General features: G+C 46.2%; 1 protein-coding gene and 1 long non-coding RNA gene across 3 annotated transcripts; one reads left to right on the top strand and one right to left on the bottom strand.

Annotated features, from left to right (window-relative positions):
• Window positions 1-273: 273 nt before the first annotated feature.
• LOC139837557 (uncharacterized) lies at window positions 274-761 on the top strand. Its single transcript, XR_011754068.1, has 3 exons — window positions 274-453; window positions 563-635; window positions 721-761. It is a non-coding gene; the product is annotated as an uncharacterized lncRNA (long non-coding RNA).
• An 8,334-nt stretch (window positions 762-9,095) lies between these two features.
• Window positions 9,096-10,367, bottom strand: LOC127342056 (phosphoenolpyruvate carboxylase 1). 2 transcript variants are annotated; one of them, XM_051367987.2, is made up of 3 exons: window positions 10,010-10,367; window positions 9,530-9,930; window positions 9,096-9,373 (listed from the first exon to the last, which is right to left on the bottom strand). In XM_051367987.2, the coding sequence occupies exons 1-3, from the start codon at window positions 10,292-10,294 to the stop codon at window positions 9,331-9,333; spliced, it is 729 nt and encodes a 242-aa protein (XP_051223947.1). In that variant the 5' UTR covers window positions 10,295-10,367; the 3' UTR covers window positions 9,096-9,330. The 2 variants fall into 2 exon arrangements, with proteins under 2 accessions (XP_051223947.1, XP_051223946.1); XM_051367986.2 differs by having other exon boundaries at window positions 9,096-9,394.
• Window positions 10,368-18,160: the final 7,793 nt, after the last annotated feature.

Here is an 18,160-nt window from a genome sequence, read left to right on the forward strand (position 1 = left end):
CCCGCTGTTTCTCCAAAAGGCAAAAGGAAGAGGAATGACATCGAAGATTCCGGCACTTCCAAAGCCGAAGAAGTTGATCCTTCACGTCAGAAGGCAACTTATGATCCTTATCTTGAATCCCTCGTCAGCTCGTAAGTCATTTTTATTTCTCCTTATTTCTGTACTCGAAATTTTTGTCTTATCTTGCTTTTTATGCTGTCGATTTTTAATCACAACGATGATGAGGAAGAAGTACCAACTTTTGACGTGGCTCCTCGGACGAGCATGTCACATACTTTACTTGTCTCGGATACGCCAGTTGAAGGAGAAGAATCCTCGCCTCCTCAACAAAACGTCGTCACCACTACTCCGCCTTCAAGCCCCCTTGCTCCTTCACCAAAAAGGACAAGGATTGAAACGATCATTGAGCCTGCCCCTCAATTGGGTAGCTCTTCTACTCCGCTCTTGGATGATGTAAGTTTTTTAATTTTCTTGCCAGTATCTATATTTCCTCTATTTGCTTTTTTACGCCTTCATTCTTTTTCCATACCGATGTTTCTCTTTCTTTGTTCTTCTTTAACAGCCCATGATCAAAGAGCTTATTCGCATCGGATCCCAATTCATTGGGTACCGTGAGTATGCCAGCAGAACTGAAGGTAATAACTTTTTTGCTGTCGTTGTTTCTGACTTCTTGCTCCTGTTTTTTGTCGCAATTTTGACCTTTCTTTTCTATTTTGACAGAGAAACTTGCAGAGGCCAACAAGCTTGCCGACACTCTTGCTCAAAAGCTGGAGCAAAGTGAAGCAGCCCGCAAGAAAGCCGAACTTGTTGCTAGCGAAGCCAAAGCAGAGGCTAATGAAGCCAAGGCAAAAGCTGCTAGTGTCGAGGAACTGCAGAAGAGACTTGAGGATACTGAAACTGCTTTAAACGAGCACAAAGCCGCACAGGCTACTCGTGAAAAGGGGATCCTCAAGCGCCTGAATTCGCAAAATCGGCGCTTCCAAGGTAATTTTATCGATCCTTTCTATTTTTTATAGGACCTGCTTTTTCTTGCTTTTGACCAACGTTTATTTCCTGTGGCAGGCCAAACAAACCAAGAGTTTGATCTGGAAAATCCCGACAATGATCCTCTCCTTGACGCACTTTCTTATTTGGAGTTTCATGGATCCGAAATTCGTGAAGGCGTGGTGAATGCTGACGCAGGATTGTCGAAGCTATTCCCCTACTTCTTCCCGAAGAAAGAGGAGCCCAAGACTTTCCTTGCCCTTGCCCAGAGCTTCAATCCATCAGAGGACCTTGGGCTGAAAATGCGCCAGGAGAACATGAAGATTGCTGTTGAGAGCACTGTTGCCTTGGTCGCTAACAGCCAACAAACTGTTGACTGGATGAAGGTTGGCGACACCGAGCAGATAGAGCAAACAAAATGGCGGTCTTTGATCAAGGCAGCCAAGCCCAATACGAAGAAAATTCTGGCCTATCTCGGGATCAAGCCATCTTCAACTCCTAGCTCATCGAGGCCGGAGGTCTAGTTGCATGCCTCTTTGTTTTTTTTTTTTGCTTTCTCTGTCTCTTTTGCCCTTGTCGCCAATTTAGCTGTGTTGACAATTATCCTGGTAGTCCTTTTGGAGAAACTTCTTTTGTAATGTCTATGTAAATTTTTAATGAAATTCCTTCCGGCACTATCATTGATCCTGGCGCTTTCTTTTCCAGTTAATATTTGATAACTATTCGACCAATCCTTGCTCTGCCGATGCTTCACCTGCTTCTTCCTTCTCGAAGAAAATGCTAGTTGATGACGACCCCCTTGAAGGTTCTTCGAGCAAACATTTGTCGGAAGATTTGCAAGAACTTCGACAACAACTTCAATCCATGAAGAAACAAACTCTGGCAATGATGGAACAATCTCGGAAAGCATCCGAACAAGAAAAACTTGCTCTCCAACAAGCCAAAGAGGCTATGGCTGCCAAGAATACTGCTGTATTGGAAGCAAAGGAAGCCACTACCCGAGAAAATAGCATGCTCGAGCTAATGTTGGAAGCTAGCACAGATATGTTAGGTATGTTTGTCCAACCTCACAATGCCTCCTCTTTATTTTGCTGTGCCCCCCTTCAAATTTCTTGCCTTGTCGCTTAATAGGCTCGGTTCTTGATGCTGCCGCCGAAGATCGAAGAGTAAACGAGAGAACAACTCTTCTTATCAATCTTTCCCTTAACCATGGCTGTTTATTCTGGGCCACCCCTGAACGAACCCAGCAAATTGTCAGGTTCCAAGATCGTGCTTGCCAAGTGCGCGAATTTCTCAATTTTTGCACGACAACATTAACCCTTGTTTACAAGACTTTGTTTCCTCGAAATGAAGTTCCCAAAACTCTTCCTGAATTGCTGGAGATATTCAGAGATGCTCCCCGCATTCATAATTTTGTGCAAGCTCAATTGACTGCTGGAGCAAGGTTCGCCATGATTATGATAAATATTTGCCATCCAAAATTAGACCTGACGAAGATTGTTGCTGATTGCCTGGCCAAGAAATCGCGGCGAAAAAATGATATTGACACAATCAATGAGATGGTAACTCCTGTGGCCGAGTCGATGATAGATGAGCTTCTTCGGATGGACTCAGAATTCTTCGTCAAGGGGTCCTATGCTGAACATAAAACAACCAGAGGCTTGTCCATAGATAGTATTTTAGGCTTTGACTGATTTGTACCATATTGCAAAACATTGTGTCTGTATCTTTTTTGATTTCTTTTTTATTTCCGAAGAAATTTGTTGTATATTGTAAAGTGCTCTATATTGTTGGAGCCCCCGAGCCTTCTGGCTAGAGTTTGTACTGTTTTTTCCATCTCGAAGATTTTTCATCTTGCCGTAAGAAGATATCTTTAATTTTTCATCAAATAGGTTGCAAGCCCCCGAGTATCTTAGTGTCGAAGTTCTATATTTTTGTTGCGAGGTTCTTAGACCAAAGCAATAAGATTTTTGACGTGTACACTATATTTATAATTGTTAGCTTCCGATTTTTATATTTGGCGAGGTATTAGTGTACCAAGGCGAAATATTTCGGTAAGTCTAGTTTGTCTATATTGTACGTATTTTGAGACTTGAAGGCGTTGAGCCCCCGAACGTGTCGAAGAATAAGAAGTATATCTCCACTATCTTTATTATATTGCAGCACCGCGAGCCCGCCTCATTAAAAACCTTTCCGGCCCCACTCGGTGCCCCGAAAAGGAAAAGAGTGCGTCTGAAAACTCGCGGGCGTTTCAGTACATTGTATTTTTACAGAGGACTATATTTCAGCTCTAGGCGTAGAACCGCCTGAGCTGCGCCACGTTCCAGGGGTTTTTCTCGGGAGCCCCTGTCTTCTTGTCCTTGATCCTGTATGCGCCTCCGTCGATGACTTCCGTGACAATGTAAGGCCCCAACCATGGTGATTCGAGCTTCTCGGTACTTTTTTGATTTAACCGCAAGACCAAATCCCCAACTTGAAAAGATCTTGGCCTTAACCATCGACTGTGGTAGTTTTTGAGGTCTTGCTGGTATTTGGTGACTCGTGAAAGTACTTCATCTCGAGCTTCGTCGAGTGCGTCCATATCATCCTCCCGAGCTTTTTGTGATGTTTCTTCGTCATACTCTGTTACTCTTGGCGAATCATGCTCTATTTCAATTGGTAATACTGCTTCGGCTCCGTGTACGAGAAAAAACGGAGTTTCTTGTGTCGCCGTATTTGGTGTTGTTCGGATGCTCCACAAAACACTTGGCAATTCCTCTGGCCAAGTATGTCGAGCTTTTTCAAGCGGTCCTAGCAGGCGCTTTTTGAGGCCGTTGCAGATGATTCCATTGGCTTTCTCGACTTGTCCGTTAGTTTGCGGGTGCCCAACTGACGCAAAGTGCAATTTAATGCCTACTTCTGCGCAGTATTCCTTGAATTCCTTGGATGTGAAGTTTGAACCATTATCTGTGACAATGCTATGAGGCACTCCAAACCGAAAAACGAGGCCTTTCACAAACTTTATTGCCGATGCTGCATCTGGTGAATTTATTGGCTTCGCTTCTACCCACTTGGTGAATTTGTCGACAGCGACCAGCAAGTACTCATACCCTCCTGGCGAAGCTTTGTGCAACTTTCCCACCATATCAAGTTGTCAACACCCGGATTTTTAAGTCCAGATGCCTATTATGTCGTACATCGCAATCCCAGGAATAATGTTTTTGCGAGACATAATAGTAAGTAGCATAGAGTCATCATTTATTACAACACATATTGTCTTACAACCATAGATCACATGATCCAATATTACACGAATATATTGTTCAACATCACAAATAGTAGCGGAAGCGAAGTAGTAGTGGACGATCTATTCCACAGGCAACGCTTGACGTTAGAAGACGATCCTAGTTATCGTAGACGTCCTGTTGTCCGTCATCCTGATACTGGTGCTCTCCTTCATAGTCTGGCATTTGAATAGCCAGGGCAAGCCATGAGTACTTTTAAAGTACTCGCAAACTAACTCTAAGATAAATACTCATTAAGGGTAAGGGGGTGCTAAGCTCTAGGTTTATTTGCATAAAGCCAAGTTTTAGTTTCATAAATCTTTGGTAAAAGCTTATATCATGTGCTAGACTAACTCAAGTGGGAACATTAGTGTCATTCCCACAACTCATTATGGTTCACCATAATGTCACCATTCAATCCACCATTCATTTCTAGAATCAAAACATTTTTATGATAACGGAGATAGTATGGCCTTTCCAATCGTCCGTAACCGTGGACACGGCTATTCGAATAGGTTTAACACTCTGCAGAGGTTGTACTCTTGTGCCACAACTTTTGATTTCATCCGTCGAGGATAACCCCGAATCATCGTAACACAGTACGCAGATCATCAATCGAAACCTTTCGCTTATATATGCTAGTATGAGCACCTCTCCCCATGAGCTTGGCCTCCCGGTGGAAACCGCAGTTAACCCGGGAACTGCACAGGGCTTGGGCCGTACATTCACCTCATTTCAACATCAATCCACACTTAACGGAGGCAGCCGCAGCGTAACCCCTATGATGTTTGTTCAGAGGGAACCCATACTAAAATACACAAGTTTCTAGTTAAGCCCTACCCATAATCAGGTATTGTGGGGGTACTTGTATAATTGGAAGGGTATCGCATTCAAACTCAATCATCTATTTTATCAAAAATCACCATCTTCTCTTGTTCAAATCCACCTCCACTTTACTTCCTTTCAAAGTCATTTCACTTCACCATGTTCCCATCTAGAGTAGTCAATTTTAATTGATTAGCACTAGCAACTATATGAGGGGTGCTATCTAGCTTTGAGTGGTGCTAATCTATTCCAAGTATTTTTCTACTCTAGACCAGGTGAATCATAAATCAAAAAGGTACTTTGAAATAAATAAGCAACAGTAAATGTAAGTAAAAACATGGGATAGGTAATACATAAAAGTAAAGGGTGATGGTGCCTTTGCTCTCGTAGAGCTAAGCACTTGTGTTTAGCAAGGGTTAGCTTGCCTTGAGCTGGGTAGTTATCGAAGTTCTCTTCTTCTTCCTGAGAGTAGCCCTCCTCCTCTTGGTATTCCTCGTTACTAGCGTCTATATACGAATACGAGGTATAAATACTAAACCAAGCTCACATACTAAACTAGAAACACTCAAAGGGTTCACACACTAATCTTAGTAGCAATCAAACATGGCATGGTGGATTATTTGATTAGTCTTTATTTGAAGAAATTAATTTCCTCTCATTATTCCTATTTCTTAATTTTTGGTATGTAGATCCTTAGAGGAATTCATTTCTTCTCAATACCTCTTATTAAGATTTAATCTCTTCATATAATAATAAGGTATGAAATATAGGTTGACCCAAAGTCAACATTTCATATCTATTATATGTGAGTACAATTTAATTGAAGTGCTACACTTCACATAGTTTTAAACTTAACATTTAAATGAATTAAAATCTCTAAGTAATAATTCTCAAGGGTTCATTAGCCTAAGTCATTCCCCCTGGTTATTAGTACTTAGGATCAAAATTTAAATGAGAGGTTGCTCTCATATTAGGGTTGAGTTTGAATCCCTCTTTAAAAATGTTCTAGAAATGACTACATAGCCATTTTATTTGATCTAGTCCATGATCATACAAACAACAGGGCTATGTTATTGCATAATCAATTAGAGGACATCATTTGTGATTTATTAGAATTGGAATTACTTCAAAATCTATTCTGGTTGAATTTTTAAATAAAGTTTGAATGTTCAAAAATCCCTTCCTTGTCTTTTTTTTCAGATTAAATCTACAATGAAATTGGAGATGGGGCCAGTGGCATTGGATAGATAAATTCATGGGCTTTCCAACGGTATAAAGTTTGCTAAATTTGGTTTGGCAGAATTCAAACTATTCAAAATTTACTAAACCTTCAGCAGAGCAAATTTGAATAAAGATTTAATCCAGATTTGAATTCATGGGCTAGGCGGGAAAGCTAAACGGGCCGAAACTAGTTTAAATCCCACTTCGCAGCCCAACACGCATCTGGTGCGCTCGGGCCGCACTGACGAGGTGGGGGCCACCTGTCGGCGACACTTAACGCAGCGAAACGGTACGCGAAATAGAAACCGTTGGATTAGACTGGGATCCGACGGCGTGTGAACGTCGTCTTCTCCGACGAGCAGCGGGCTCCCTGGCGGCGAGCCTAGGGGGTCGGAGGGCGTACCAGGCCGGCGCAGGAGTCTGGCAGTAGGCGCGGAGAAGATGTAGTAGATGAGGAAGCCCTGGGAGCAGTGGCGGCGCTCGGGGAGGCGCCAATCGGAGCAGAGCTTCCGCGGGCTCCGGCGGACTTGAGCTTGCGATTCGAGCAGCTCCGGCGAGGTGGTGCTAAATTGAGGTGGGGAGCTTGTTCAGAGAAGGGAGGGGAGCAGATGGTGTGAAGGAGTTGTGGGCTGAGGAGCTCTATTTATAGCAGGCGATGGAGGCCGTGAGGTGCTGCGGAGGAGCGTCGTCGGCGTGGCCTCTCCGTCGGTCGAAAGGGCAAGGCGAGGACGGCATCTTGTAGGCGTCGTCCTGGCGATGCTCAACGGCTAGCTGGCGCAGAGAAAAGGCGACGGGATGGCTCGGGAGCTTGCAGGGTTTGTCACGGAGCGTGCGGCATCACTTGGTCGAGGACGACGGCGATGGTGCAGGGGCAGGCCTGGGCTTGTGTCTAGCGTGTAGAGGGCGGGGAGTAGCTGCTCAACGTCGCGGTAGGGATGCAGGGCGAGGAGTAGGCTGCTCGAGCGCGCGACGTACCGGCGTGTCCAGGGCGCGCTCACCGCGTCGACTGGCACGTCCTGGCACGGTTTGGACACGCGTGTTCTGGCCAATGCCGTGCCTTGGCGAGCATGGGCGGTGTACCATTCGATTCCTTGAGTGACAGGGAAGCTCCAGGACAAGGAGAAAGGTTGAGGGGAGGGCTGGAGAGATGGTGGCCAAAGGTGGCCGGCATGGCCACGGCATGCCTTAGTCTAGGGTTTCTTTCCCCTCTCCTCTCACTTTAATCGACCAGGGCATGTACTAGGGTGAAGCAGGGGTTGTAAGAGGGTGCAATGATCAAGGATTAAAGGGGTTTAGGGAAGAAACCAGTGGGTAATAGGGTGACACACAAATCTGGAATCATGCCTGCCACCTGTTTGATGAAATGGCCGCATGAAGTTTTTATTTAAATTTTGAAAATCTTTTTGGTGAATCTCATTTATATAATTGATGTGAAGTATTGGTGGTGGTGGCACTCAATTTGGAGTTGTTTTGCAAAATGTCAAAAGTGACATGATCTTCTCTTTATTTCAGCATCCCTTCTTGTCACTCTTATTCTGGTCAACCTAGTCAACTCTAGCCATGATGGTCAACATCAAAGTTGCTCACCTTGACATGGTCTTGGATGACATGGCTTTGGTTGACCAAGTTTAGTTCAAGAATTGAGAAAACCAGGGGGTTAAAGAGGTGAAGAAAATATTTTGGGAAGAAGTGACCATTATCATATGTATGTGAGATTTTTGATTTCCTTGTGTTTGATTCTTGATTCAAGGATGCAATTGTGTTAGTTTATCATATTGAAGTATTTTAGAAGCAAGGGAGCAAGCAATTATGGCCTTGGTTGAGGATTTGCAAATTTGCATAATGTGTATGTGAGTGAGAAATGGGTTTTTCCCATTTTCTCCAATTCACCTCAAATTAGGGTTTTGTGTTCTTGGTTAGGGTTCACATAGCAATGTTTAAACATACTAACACTCATCATGGCAATTGCACAAAAGAATTTCACTCAGATGCATAAATCTATATGTGGCACTATATGCATAGAAAAAGTTTTTGTTAATTGCAAATTTTGGGTTTGGGGAAATTATCTTTCTTGTTTAACAAATGAAGCCTGGTGAACAGGGGGATATGTGAGCACCCCCTGAACGTCCGACACGTGGCAGTGTCAGATCCACATGGTTATCACCGGTTCCACTTATGCATGCACATTAGCTTTTAACCCATCTCCCAAATCATGCAGGCCCCACATTTTGAATTCAAATATCTTACTCACATTGGTACTATTCATGCATGCCCTACATTTGAATTTAAATAGAGGCACCCACATTAGTGGACCCAATAGTTTGAATCTAAAATATGGGGCCCACGCCCACATGCTCCCCTTCCAACAGTTCAACATGGACGTATTCAAAAACCAACCATTATTAACGTTTTCCAAGTTGTTGCTATATGTGATATTTTCACCATCGGCAGGTACTTCTTGTATGTCTGCAGGTCGATTAACATTTTTCGCAGTTGGAGCCACCGGCAATTACATCCAGCGGCGCATGAACATCTGAGCATCCACGATTCTCCACACCGTTGACCGATCTATCCGATGAATATACCGCGTTGTAATTTGTTCCGCGGGCAAGATGAAGGAGTATCATGCCGCGCTGTAATTCATTCCGTCTGGAAGGTGAACTAGAACCACAACGAGCTTAATCGACCTTTCATTTAGTAATCCTTGCAAAATAGCAAGATCTCCGATGCTCACTATCATCATCACGTTCGAATGGGGTTACGAGAGCAACAGCACATGCAGTTGTTTTCAGAGATTGGAGGTAGGAGAAGATGAACAGTGCGGCCTTAGCTGGTATTATTTTTTTAGCAGCTAGCAGACACGTCAAAGTATCTCTAGCACATGATTAAACAAGCCAAAACAAGCACTGTTCAAGATTCTTCACTCACGGACCGCACAGTATGCTCACATCACATATTCGTTCTTATCACCAAGTCCTAAAGCCTTAAACAATATTTTAGTACCGGCCCTTCACACCAGGCTATATGCCTTGTATTATTAAATTTGAATCTCCTCACCTAGCTTTATATAGTCCCCATACCTGAAATAAGCATTCACCGATCTACGTCAGTGAAGTGAACAACAGTCACTTAGTGAAGTAGTGTTTGCTCAGTAACCATGTAATTACGTGTAGCGCTGCTAGCTAGTAACAGCAAAGTAAACAACTAAACACTTCCATTAATCTACGGCTAATTACCTGGCGTGCTTCTCGAGAAGCGACCTCCTGACGGACTGTGTGGGGTGCGCGGTGAAGACGAGGTCGGTGGTCTGTGTCCTGAGCGCGTCGAACACCTCCCGGGGCGTCTTGCCGAGCCCGTGCACGAGCCGCTGGATGGTCTCGTCGATGTCGGACTCGGTGGGCGCGGAGCCCTCATCGGCGAAGCTGCCGCGGCAGCTGGCCTCCATCTTCTTCTGGCGCACCATCTGGACCTCCTCGGCGAGGTTGGCCAGGTTGAGCATGTGGGAGAAGGAGCTGGTGAGCGTGATGGCGTCGCCGACGTCGAGGCTGGTGAAGAGCGCCCCCAGCTGGGCCAGCCTCGCCGCCTGGTCGCCCCCGTCGCGCTGGTACTCCCCGGACACCCTCAGGCACTCCTCAGCCTGCACAAGCACCATCCATTAATTGATCTCCTGATCATGGACACATGGAAATGAGAATTATGTGCTGCTCTGAGCGTACCACTCGTCTGAAGTTGCTGCCGTGCAGCTCCTGCAGGATGTCCAGGAAGCGGTCGACGAGGAGGGTCTCGTAGTTGAGCAGCCGGTCATTGTCGTCGCCGGCCACTATGTCGCGCGCGAGCCGGCGGAGCTCGGCGCCGACGGACTCGGCCACCGCCGCCGCGCGGACGCTCCTCGTCGCCGGCCGCCGTAGGACGGCGTACTGCGGCAGCGCGAGCCGCCGCCTCCAGCCGGGCTCGAGCTTTATCAAGAGCGTGAACCGCGGGGCGGAGTGGAGGGATATCATGGCGCCTACCTCCCACGCGTCGTGTGCAGATTCCACGCGGCAAGTATCAGCTAGCTGCTAGCAGGGACTGTGCGACGCGGTAGTTATAAAGTATAGATATGCAGGGCGCGTCACAGGCGTGAAAATTTTGCCAGGCATATTCGTCCAACACGATTCGCGCCAATTCTATTTTCCCACCAGATCGATTGGCGCCCTCTCCATTTCTATGGCGCCAAAGCCAAGGCGGGAAACAGCTGCTGCGCATGTGACGCTAATCATTCGCGCACTATTTTATTGCACCGCTGGCCGCGGACGTTGCGTCATGGTCTTCATTAGCGGATATGACAGAACGACCGGTCAACAAAGGTATTGGGAATAACCGAATCTCAACGCGCTATGGACGGTACGCAGGGGGTGCTCACGTACCCCCATGTTCACCGAATCCACTCTCTCTTGTTTAATATTGTTGAAACTTGGGATGTTACAAACCCTTCCCCCTTACAAAAGATCTCGTCCCGAGATCTGAGAAAACTAGGTACTAAAGAGATCTGGGTACTCAGTCCTCATAAAGTCTTCTCTCTCCCAAGTGGCTTCTTCTTCGGTGTGGTTACTCCATTGGATCTTCAGAAACTTGATACTTCGAGTACGGGTAGTTCTGAAAGCTTCTTCCAGGATGCGAATAGGTACTTCGCGGTATGTCAGATCTGAGTTGATATCCACAGCTCGATGGTCGATGTTCTTGAAAACCTCGGTCTTCTCAGGTACCTCTAAACACTTCCGGAGTAGCGAGATGTGAAACACATTGTGCACTGCTGACATTTCTTCCGGTAACTCCAGCTGATAGGATACTTCTCCTCGGCGACTCAGGACCTTGAAAGGTCCGACATAACGGGGTGCGAGCTTTCCTCTAAGCTGAAATCTCTGCATTCCTTTAAGAGGGGACACTTTGAGATATACGAAATCTCCGATCTCGAAGGTCATCTCTCGGCGTCTCTTGTCGGCGTAGCTCTTCTGTCTTGATTGGGCTGTCCTGAGGTACTCGCGGATCTTGTGAACCTTCTCTTCGGCTTCTCGGAGAATATCTGGTCCAAAGATTTGACTCTCTCCTACTTCCGACCAATTCAGAGGGGTACGACACTTCCTTCCGTACAGTGCTTCGAAGGGGGCCATCTGCAAGCTGGCTTGGTAGCTGTTGTTGTACGAGAATTCTACATACGGCAAGCAGTCTTCCCACTTAGATCCATACTCTAGCACACATGCTCTCAACATATCTTCTAGTATCTGGTTGACTCTTTCAGTCTGTCCATCTGTCTGCGGGTGATAGGCTGTGCTGAAATTCAGACGAGTTCCGAGTCCTTCATGTACTTTCTGCCAGAATCGGGAGGTGAATTGGGATCCTCTGTCGGATACTATCGACTTCGGGGTTCCGTGCAGGCTGACTATCCTTGAGATATATAGCTCTGCGAGTCTCGGTCCTTGATAGGTGGTCTTGACGGGGATGAAGTGGGCGACTTTGGTTAGTCTGTCGACCACTACCCAGATGGAATCATTTCCTTTACTAGATTTGGGCAGTCCGGTGATGAAGTCCATTCCTACGGAATCCCACTTCCATTCGGGAATCTGTAAGGGTTGCAACAGTCCTGCGGGGCGTTGGTGTTCTGCTTTGACTCTTTGACAGATGTCACACTTGGCGATGTAGCTTCCAATTTCTCTCTTCATTCCATGCCACCAGAATTGTTCCTTCAAATCCTGGTACATCTTGGTTCCTCCGGGGTGAATGGAGTACAGGGTGTCGTGGGCTTCTTTCAGAATAACTTGCTTCAATTCTGAGTCTGACGGTACGCACAGGCGCTTGTTATACCATAGCACTCCTTCTTCATCTACGGTGAATCCCGATGCCTTTCCGGCGGCTATTTGGTTTTTGATTCCGTCAATGCTAGCATTTCCTTTCTGAGCTTCTTTGATCTGACTAATCAGGGTGGGTTGGAGTTCAATGCTGGCGAGGTATCCTTCGCTAACCAGTTCAAGCCTAAACCGTTCAAACTCTTCAAACAGGCTGGGTTACTCAATTGCTAACATGGAGTTCAACTGACACGGCAGTCTACTCAGAGCATCTGCTACCACATTGGCCTTGCCGGGGTGATAGTGGATTTCCATGTCGTAATCCTTGATTAACTCTATCCATCTGCGCTGTCTCATATTCAGCTCCTTCTGCGTGAAGATATACTTCAGGCTCTTGTGATCCGAGTAAACCTCGCACCGATTACCCATGAGGTAATGACGCCATACTTTCAGTGCTAACACCACCGTTGCTAGTTCTAAGTCATGGGTTGGATAGTTCTGTTCATGCTGCTTCAGCTGTCTTGATAGGTAAGATATCACTTTGCCTTCTTGCATCAGCACACATCCAAGACCAATCTTGGAGGCGTCGCAGTACACATCGAAGGGCTTGGTAATGTCCGGCATCACCAGTATTGGGGCTGTTGTCAGTCTTAACTTGAGCTGTTGGAAGCTCTCTTCACACTTGTCGGTCCATTCAAATTTCCGGTCCTTCCTCAATAATTGGGTCATCGGTCTTGCTATGCTCGAGAATCCTTCAACGAATCGGCGGTAATATCCCGCCAATCCGAGAAATGCACGGACTTCGGTTTGGGTGGTTGGGGCTTTCCATTTTTCAACAGTCTTGATCTTTGCGGGGTCAACGGCAATTCCTCCGGCTGACAAGATATGACCCAAGAATCCTACTTCTTTCAACCAGAACTCACACTTGCTGAACTTGGCATACAACTGATGTTCCCGAAGGGTATCTAGGACCACTTCCAAATGTTGCTCATGTTCTTCCTCGGACTTGGAGCATATGAGGATGTCGTCGATGAAGACAACGACAAACTTGTCCAGGAAGTTCATAAAGATCTTATTCATGAGATTCATGAAGTAAGCGGGGGCATTGGTCAATCCAAATGACATGACATTGTACTCATACAATCCATATCTGGTGGTAAAGGCAGTTTTGGGGATGTCGGTGGCACGAATCTTCAACTGATGGTATCCTGTCCGCAGATCAATCTTCGAGAATACTTGGGCTCCGGTCAGCTGGTCAAACAGATCTTCTATCTTGGGCAACGAATACTTGTTCTTAATGGTGACATCATTAAGCTTACGATAGTCCGTAACCAAACGAGTGGCACCGTCCTTTTTATCCACAAACAAAACTGGCGATCTCCAAGGTGACGCACTTGGTTGAATCAGACCCTTGAATAGCATATCATCCAGTTGCTTCTTCAGTTCCACTAACTCTGCCGGGTTCATGCTGTAGGCTCTCTGGGCTATAGGTCCGGTTCCGGGGATTAACTCGATGATAAACTCGATATCCCGATCTGGGGGCATACCGGGTAGATCATCTGGAAACACATCAGGATATCGACAAACGACCCTGATCTGATCCAAGGTGGGTTTGGCTAGGCCTTGGTTACAAGTGAACTTTCGGGGCATCTTTTCAGATATGTGTTCGACTATTATTCCGGTGCTACTAGTCATGGTGATGGCCTTCTTGGCACAATCAATCAGTCCATGATGTTTCGCCATCCAGTCCATTCCCAGGACAACTTCCAAACCTTTGGCTCCCAGAACAATCAAATTTGCATAGAATTCTATTTCATGTATTCTGATTGGCACATCTTTGCAAATTTTTCTAGCTTTAGTTGTTGATCCAGGTATTTGAACTATCATGACATGCTTCAAACTGATGGGTTGAATCTTACTAGTGCATGCAAAATCTTCGGTAATAAATGAATGCGATGCTCCAGAATCAAACAGCACTCTTGCGGGTATTGAGTTAACAGAGAACATACCCAGCACAACGTCTGGGGCTTCCTGAGCTTCTTCTGCATTCATGTGGTAGAGGCGGCCGTTGCGGTTGTTCGGGTTGTTGGGGGCGAACTTCTTGTTGGTGGTGACACGACGCTGCTGCTGCGCAGGGCCTGAGGTGTTGGCGGCAGTCTTGGCGAGCTTCTTGGGGCACTCATAGGAGAAGTGCCCAGCTACTCCGCACTCGTAGCAGTTGTAGGTGGACTTGTCCTTGGGGGTGATGGGAACAGCATTGCTCCCAGTCCTTGGAGCAGTGTTGGAGTTATTGTTGGGGGCGCGGGGTGGAGCGCGGTTGAAGTTGTTGTTGTTGTTGTAGTTGTTGTGTCCTCCTGACCTGGGGTTTCCTCCACTCCGGTTCTGATAACTCGGACGTGGATTCTGCATCGGGGGCTTGTTGTTTCTTGGGGCGAACCCTCCACTTGAGGTGGGGTGATACTTGTGGTTGTTGCTGGGCCCACTCTGGTTTATCATACGGCGCTTGCGGTTCTCATTGGCTTGGTGTATCTTCCCCTCCATCTGAATGGCGGAGTCAACGAGGGCTTCTAAGTCAGCAAAGGGGATATTGATCAGCACAGTCTGCATCTCATCGTGCAGTCCATTCAGAAACCTCTCCTTCCTTTTCTCGACGGTGTCCGTCTCATCCGGGGCGTACCTTGACAAAGTGAGGAACTTGTCGCGGTATTCTACCACGGTCATTCTGCCTTGCTTCAGTTCCCTGAACTCATCCCTCATCTTCTTAATCAGACCCGGGGGCACATGATACTTACTAAACTTGAGTTTGAAATCCTCCCAAGTCATCATTTGCCCCGCATGTAAGGCACGGGTACTTGTCCACCAGGCACGTGCAGGTCCAGCCAGATAGTGGGTGGCGAACAACACCTTCTCATTGTCCTCCACTCCGGCAACCTCGAGATTGTTCTCCATAGTTTGGAGCCAATCATCAGCATCGAGGGGTTCCTCGGTCTTGCTGAACACCGGTGGGTTAGTATTCTGGAAGTTTTTCAGCTTTGACCCTGGGTGGTCGTGGTTTCCATGGCCTTGATTGCCCTGAGCAATCTGTTGAAGTGCAGCTAGGTTGGCTTGACGGTCAACTCTCTCAGCTTCTCTTTCTGCCATCATCTGTTGCAGCAGTTGCATCATTGTGGTTTCGTTGCGAGTTGGGGGTGCCATCTGAACAGTGATAGGGATCATGAGATAAGAGGGAAATGTCTATGGCTCATTTTGGGATAAAATACAACTTAAAACTTGATTCATAATAATAATAATATTACACACACACAAACATAGTCATGGAGGTAGCACATATTACAAGCCAAATGTTCAGGAGGGTTTTAAGAACCCTTTCAACAAACTACGATACATGGGGCGGATACAAAGGACCGATACATAATACGGGACGCAAGTGCTTCGACGGGACTACTCGCCATCGACGTTGATAGGGTAGACATTGTCTACCCCGGCATCGAGGTGCTCGTGGCCATCCTCGTAAGGGTGGAACTCCAGGTCGTCGTCTTCCTCCTCCTCGTAGTCGTCGTCGTTGCTGACGTAGGAGTAGCCGTCCCCCTGGATGTTCTCCCCTTCACCTTCGCCTTCCAACTCCTGGATCTGCTCAGCTTGGGCAGCGATGGTCGCCTTCAGAGTGGCGATCCTGGCCTTCAGGCGGTTGATGGCGTGATCCTTCTTCTGGTTGGCACGGCGGAGTGCCCTGCGTTCTCCGGCGATCACCCTGATGGTGTCCGCCTGCTGCGCCAACTGGATGTGAGTGTGGTTGGCGTATTCGCGGGAGTTGTCGAGGTCGATGCGGGTCTCGCTTAGCATGAAGTCAAGATGATCAACATGGTGGCGAAGCTGCGGGTGTGACGGCAGGTTCATTGGCACTCCAAGGGAGTTGTGCCTTGCATAGTGCACAAAGCGACTATCCGTGAAGTCCATGAAGTTTTGCCCGCACAGACGTGCGAGTCCTTCCTAAAGTCCTCTTGCGAGACCATCCGCCCAGTTGTTCTCCCTGAAGGAGAACTGGATCCTTGCGCTCATTGGGAGCGTGAACCTTCCACGAAGGTCCACCATGATCACCCACTGAAGTTGACCACCAGGTTGGTCATTCAGCATTCCGCCAAAGACTTCCGGTGGTGGGCGCCCGAGGAACTCTGAGAGGGAGAAGAGGTCCCTCTCAAAGATGATCTCTCCACCGTTCCCCAACTGATAGAACTCAGTCTGGAGAAAGGGCTGCGCATCCACGACGTGATCCATCTGTAGAGAGATGAGATGATTAAGTTAGATAAGTGCAAGTGTTCCAAATTTTAGAAGAGGAGAGGGTTTGTAATAGACTCTTCAAGGTAAGAAGGTGAATAAGGTTTTCATAACTAGTCAATTCATGGAATTTGAAACTAAGTTTTTGAGCGTCCATTCTAACTAGGGTCTCCTAAGGTCAAACAATGGCTCTGATACCAACTTGTCAACACCCGGATTTTTAAGTCCAGATGCCTATTATGTCGTACATCGCAATCCCAGGAATAATGTTTTTGCGAGACATAATAGTAAGTAGCATAGAGTCATCATTTATTACAACACATATTGTCTTACAACCATAGATCACATGATCCAATATTACACGAATATATTGTTCAACATCACAAATAGTAGCGGAAGCGAAGTAGTAGTGGACGATCTATTCCACAGGCAACGCTTGACGTTAGAAGACGATCCTAGTTATCGTAGACGTCCTGTTGTCCGTCATCCTGATACTGGTGCTCTCCTTCATAGTCTGGCATTTGAATAGCCAGGGCAAGCCATGAGTACTTTTAAAGTACTCGCAAACTAACTCTAAGATAAATACTCATTAAGGGTAAGGGGGTGCTAAGCTCTAGGTTTATTTGCATAAAGCCAAGTTTTAGTTTCATAAATCTTTGGTAAAAGCTTATATCATGTGCTAGACTAACTCAAGTGGGAACATTAGTGTCATTCCCACAACTCATTATGGTTCACCATAATGTCACCATTCAATCCACCATTCATTTCTAGAATCAAAACATTTTTATGATAACGGAGATAGTATGGCCTTTCCAATCGTCCGTAACCGTGGACACGGCTATTCGAATAGGTTTAACACTCTGCAGAGGTTGTACTCTTGTGCCACAACTTTTGATTTCATCCGTCGAGGATAACCCCGAATCATCGTAACACAGTACGCGGATCATCAATCGAAACCTTTCGCTTATATATGCTAGTATGAGCACCTCTCCCCATGAGCTTGGCCTCCCGGTGGAAACCGCAGTTAACCCGGGAACTGCACAGGGCTTGGGCCGTACATTCACCTCATTTCAACATCAATCCACACTTAACGGAGGCAGCCGCAGCGTAACCCCTATGATGTTTGTTCAGAGGGAACCCATACTAAAATACACAAGTTTCTAGTTAAGCCCTACCCATAATCAGGTATTGTGGGGGTACTTGTATAATTGGAAGGGTATCGCATTCAAACTCAATCATCTATTTTATCAAAAATCACCATCTTCTCTTGTTCAAATCCACCTTCACTTTACTTCCTTTCAAAGTCATTTCACTTCACCATGTTCCCATCTAGAGTAGTCAATTTTAATTGATTAGCACTGGCAACTATATGAGGGGTGCTATCTAGCTTTGAGTGGTGCTAATCTATTCCAAGTATTTTTCTACTCTAGACCAGGTGAATCATAAATCAAAAAGGTACTTTGAAATAAATAAGCAACAGTAAATGTAAGTAAAAACATGGGATAGGTAATACATAAAAGTAAAGGGTGATGGTGCCTTTGCTCTCGTAGAGCTAAGCACTTGTGTTTAGCAAGGGTTAGCTTGCCTTGAGCTGGGTAGTTATCGAAGTTCTCTTCTTCTTCCTGAGAGTAGCCCTCCTCCTCTTGGTATTCCTCATTACTAGCGTCTATATACGAATACGAGGTATAAATACTAAACCAAGCTCACATACTAAACTAGAAACACTCAAAGGGTTCACACACTAATCTTAGTAGCAATCAAACATGGCAT

Source organism: Lolium perenne, chromosome 3 (assembly GCF_019359855.2).
Source record: "Lolium perenne isolate Kyuss_39 chromosome 3, Kyuss_2.0, whole genome shotgun sequence".
In the NCBI taxonomy this organism is placed as follows: domain Eukaryota; kingdom Viridiplantae; phylum Streptophyta; class Magnoliopsida; order Poales; family Poaceae; genus Lolium; species Lolium perenne.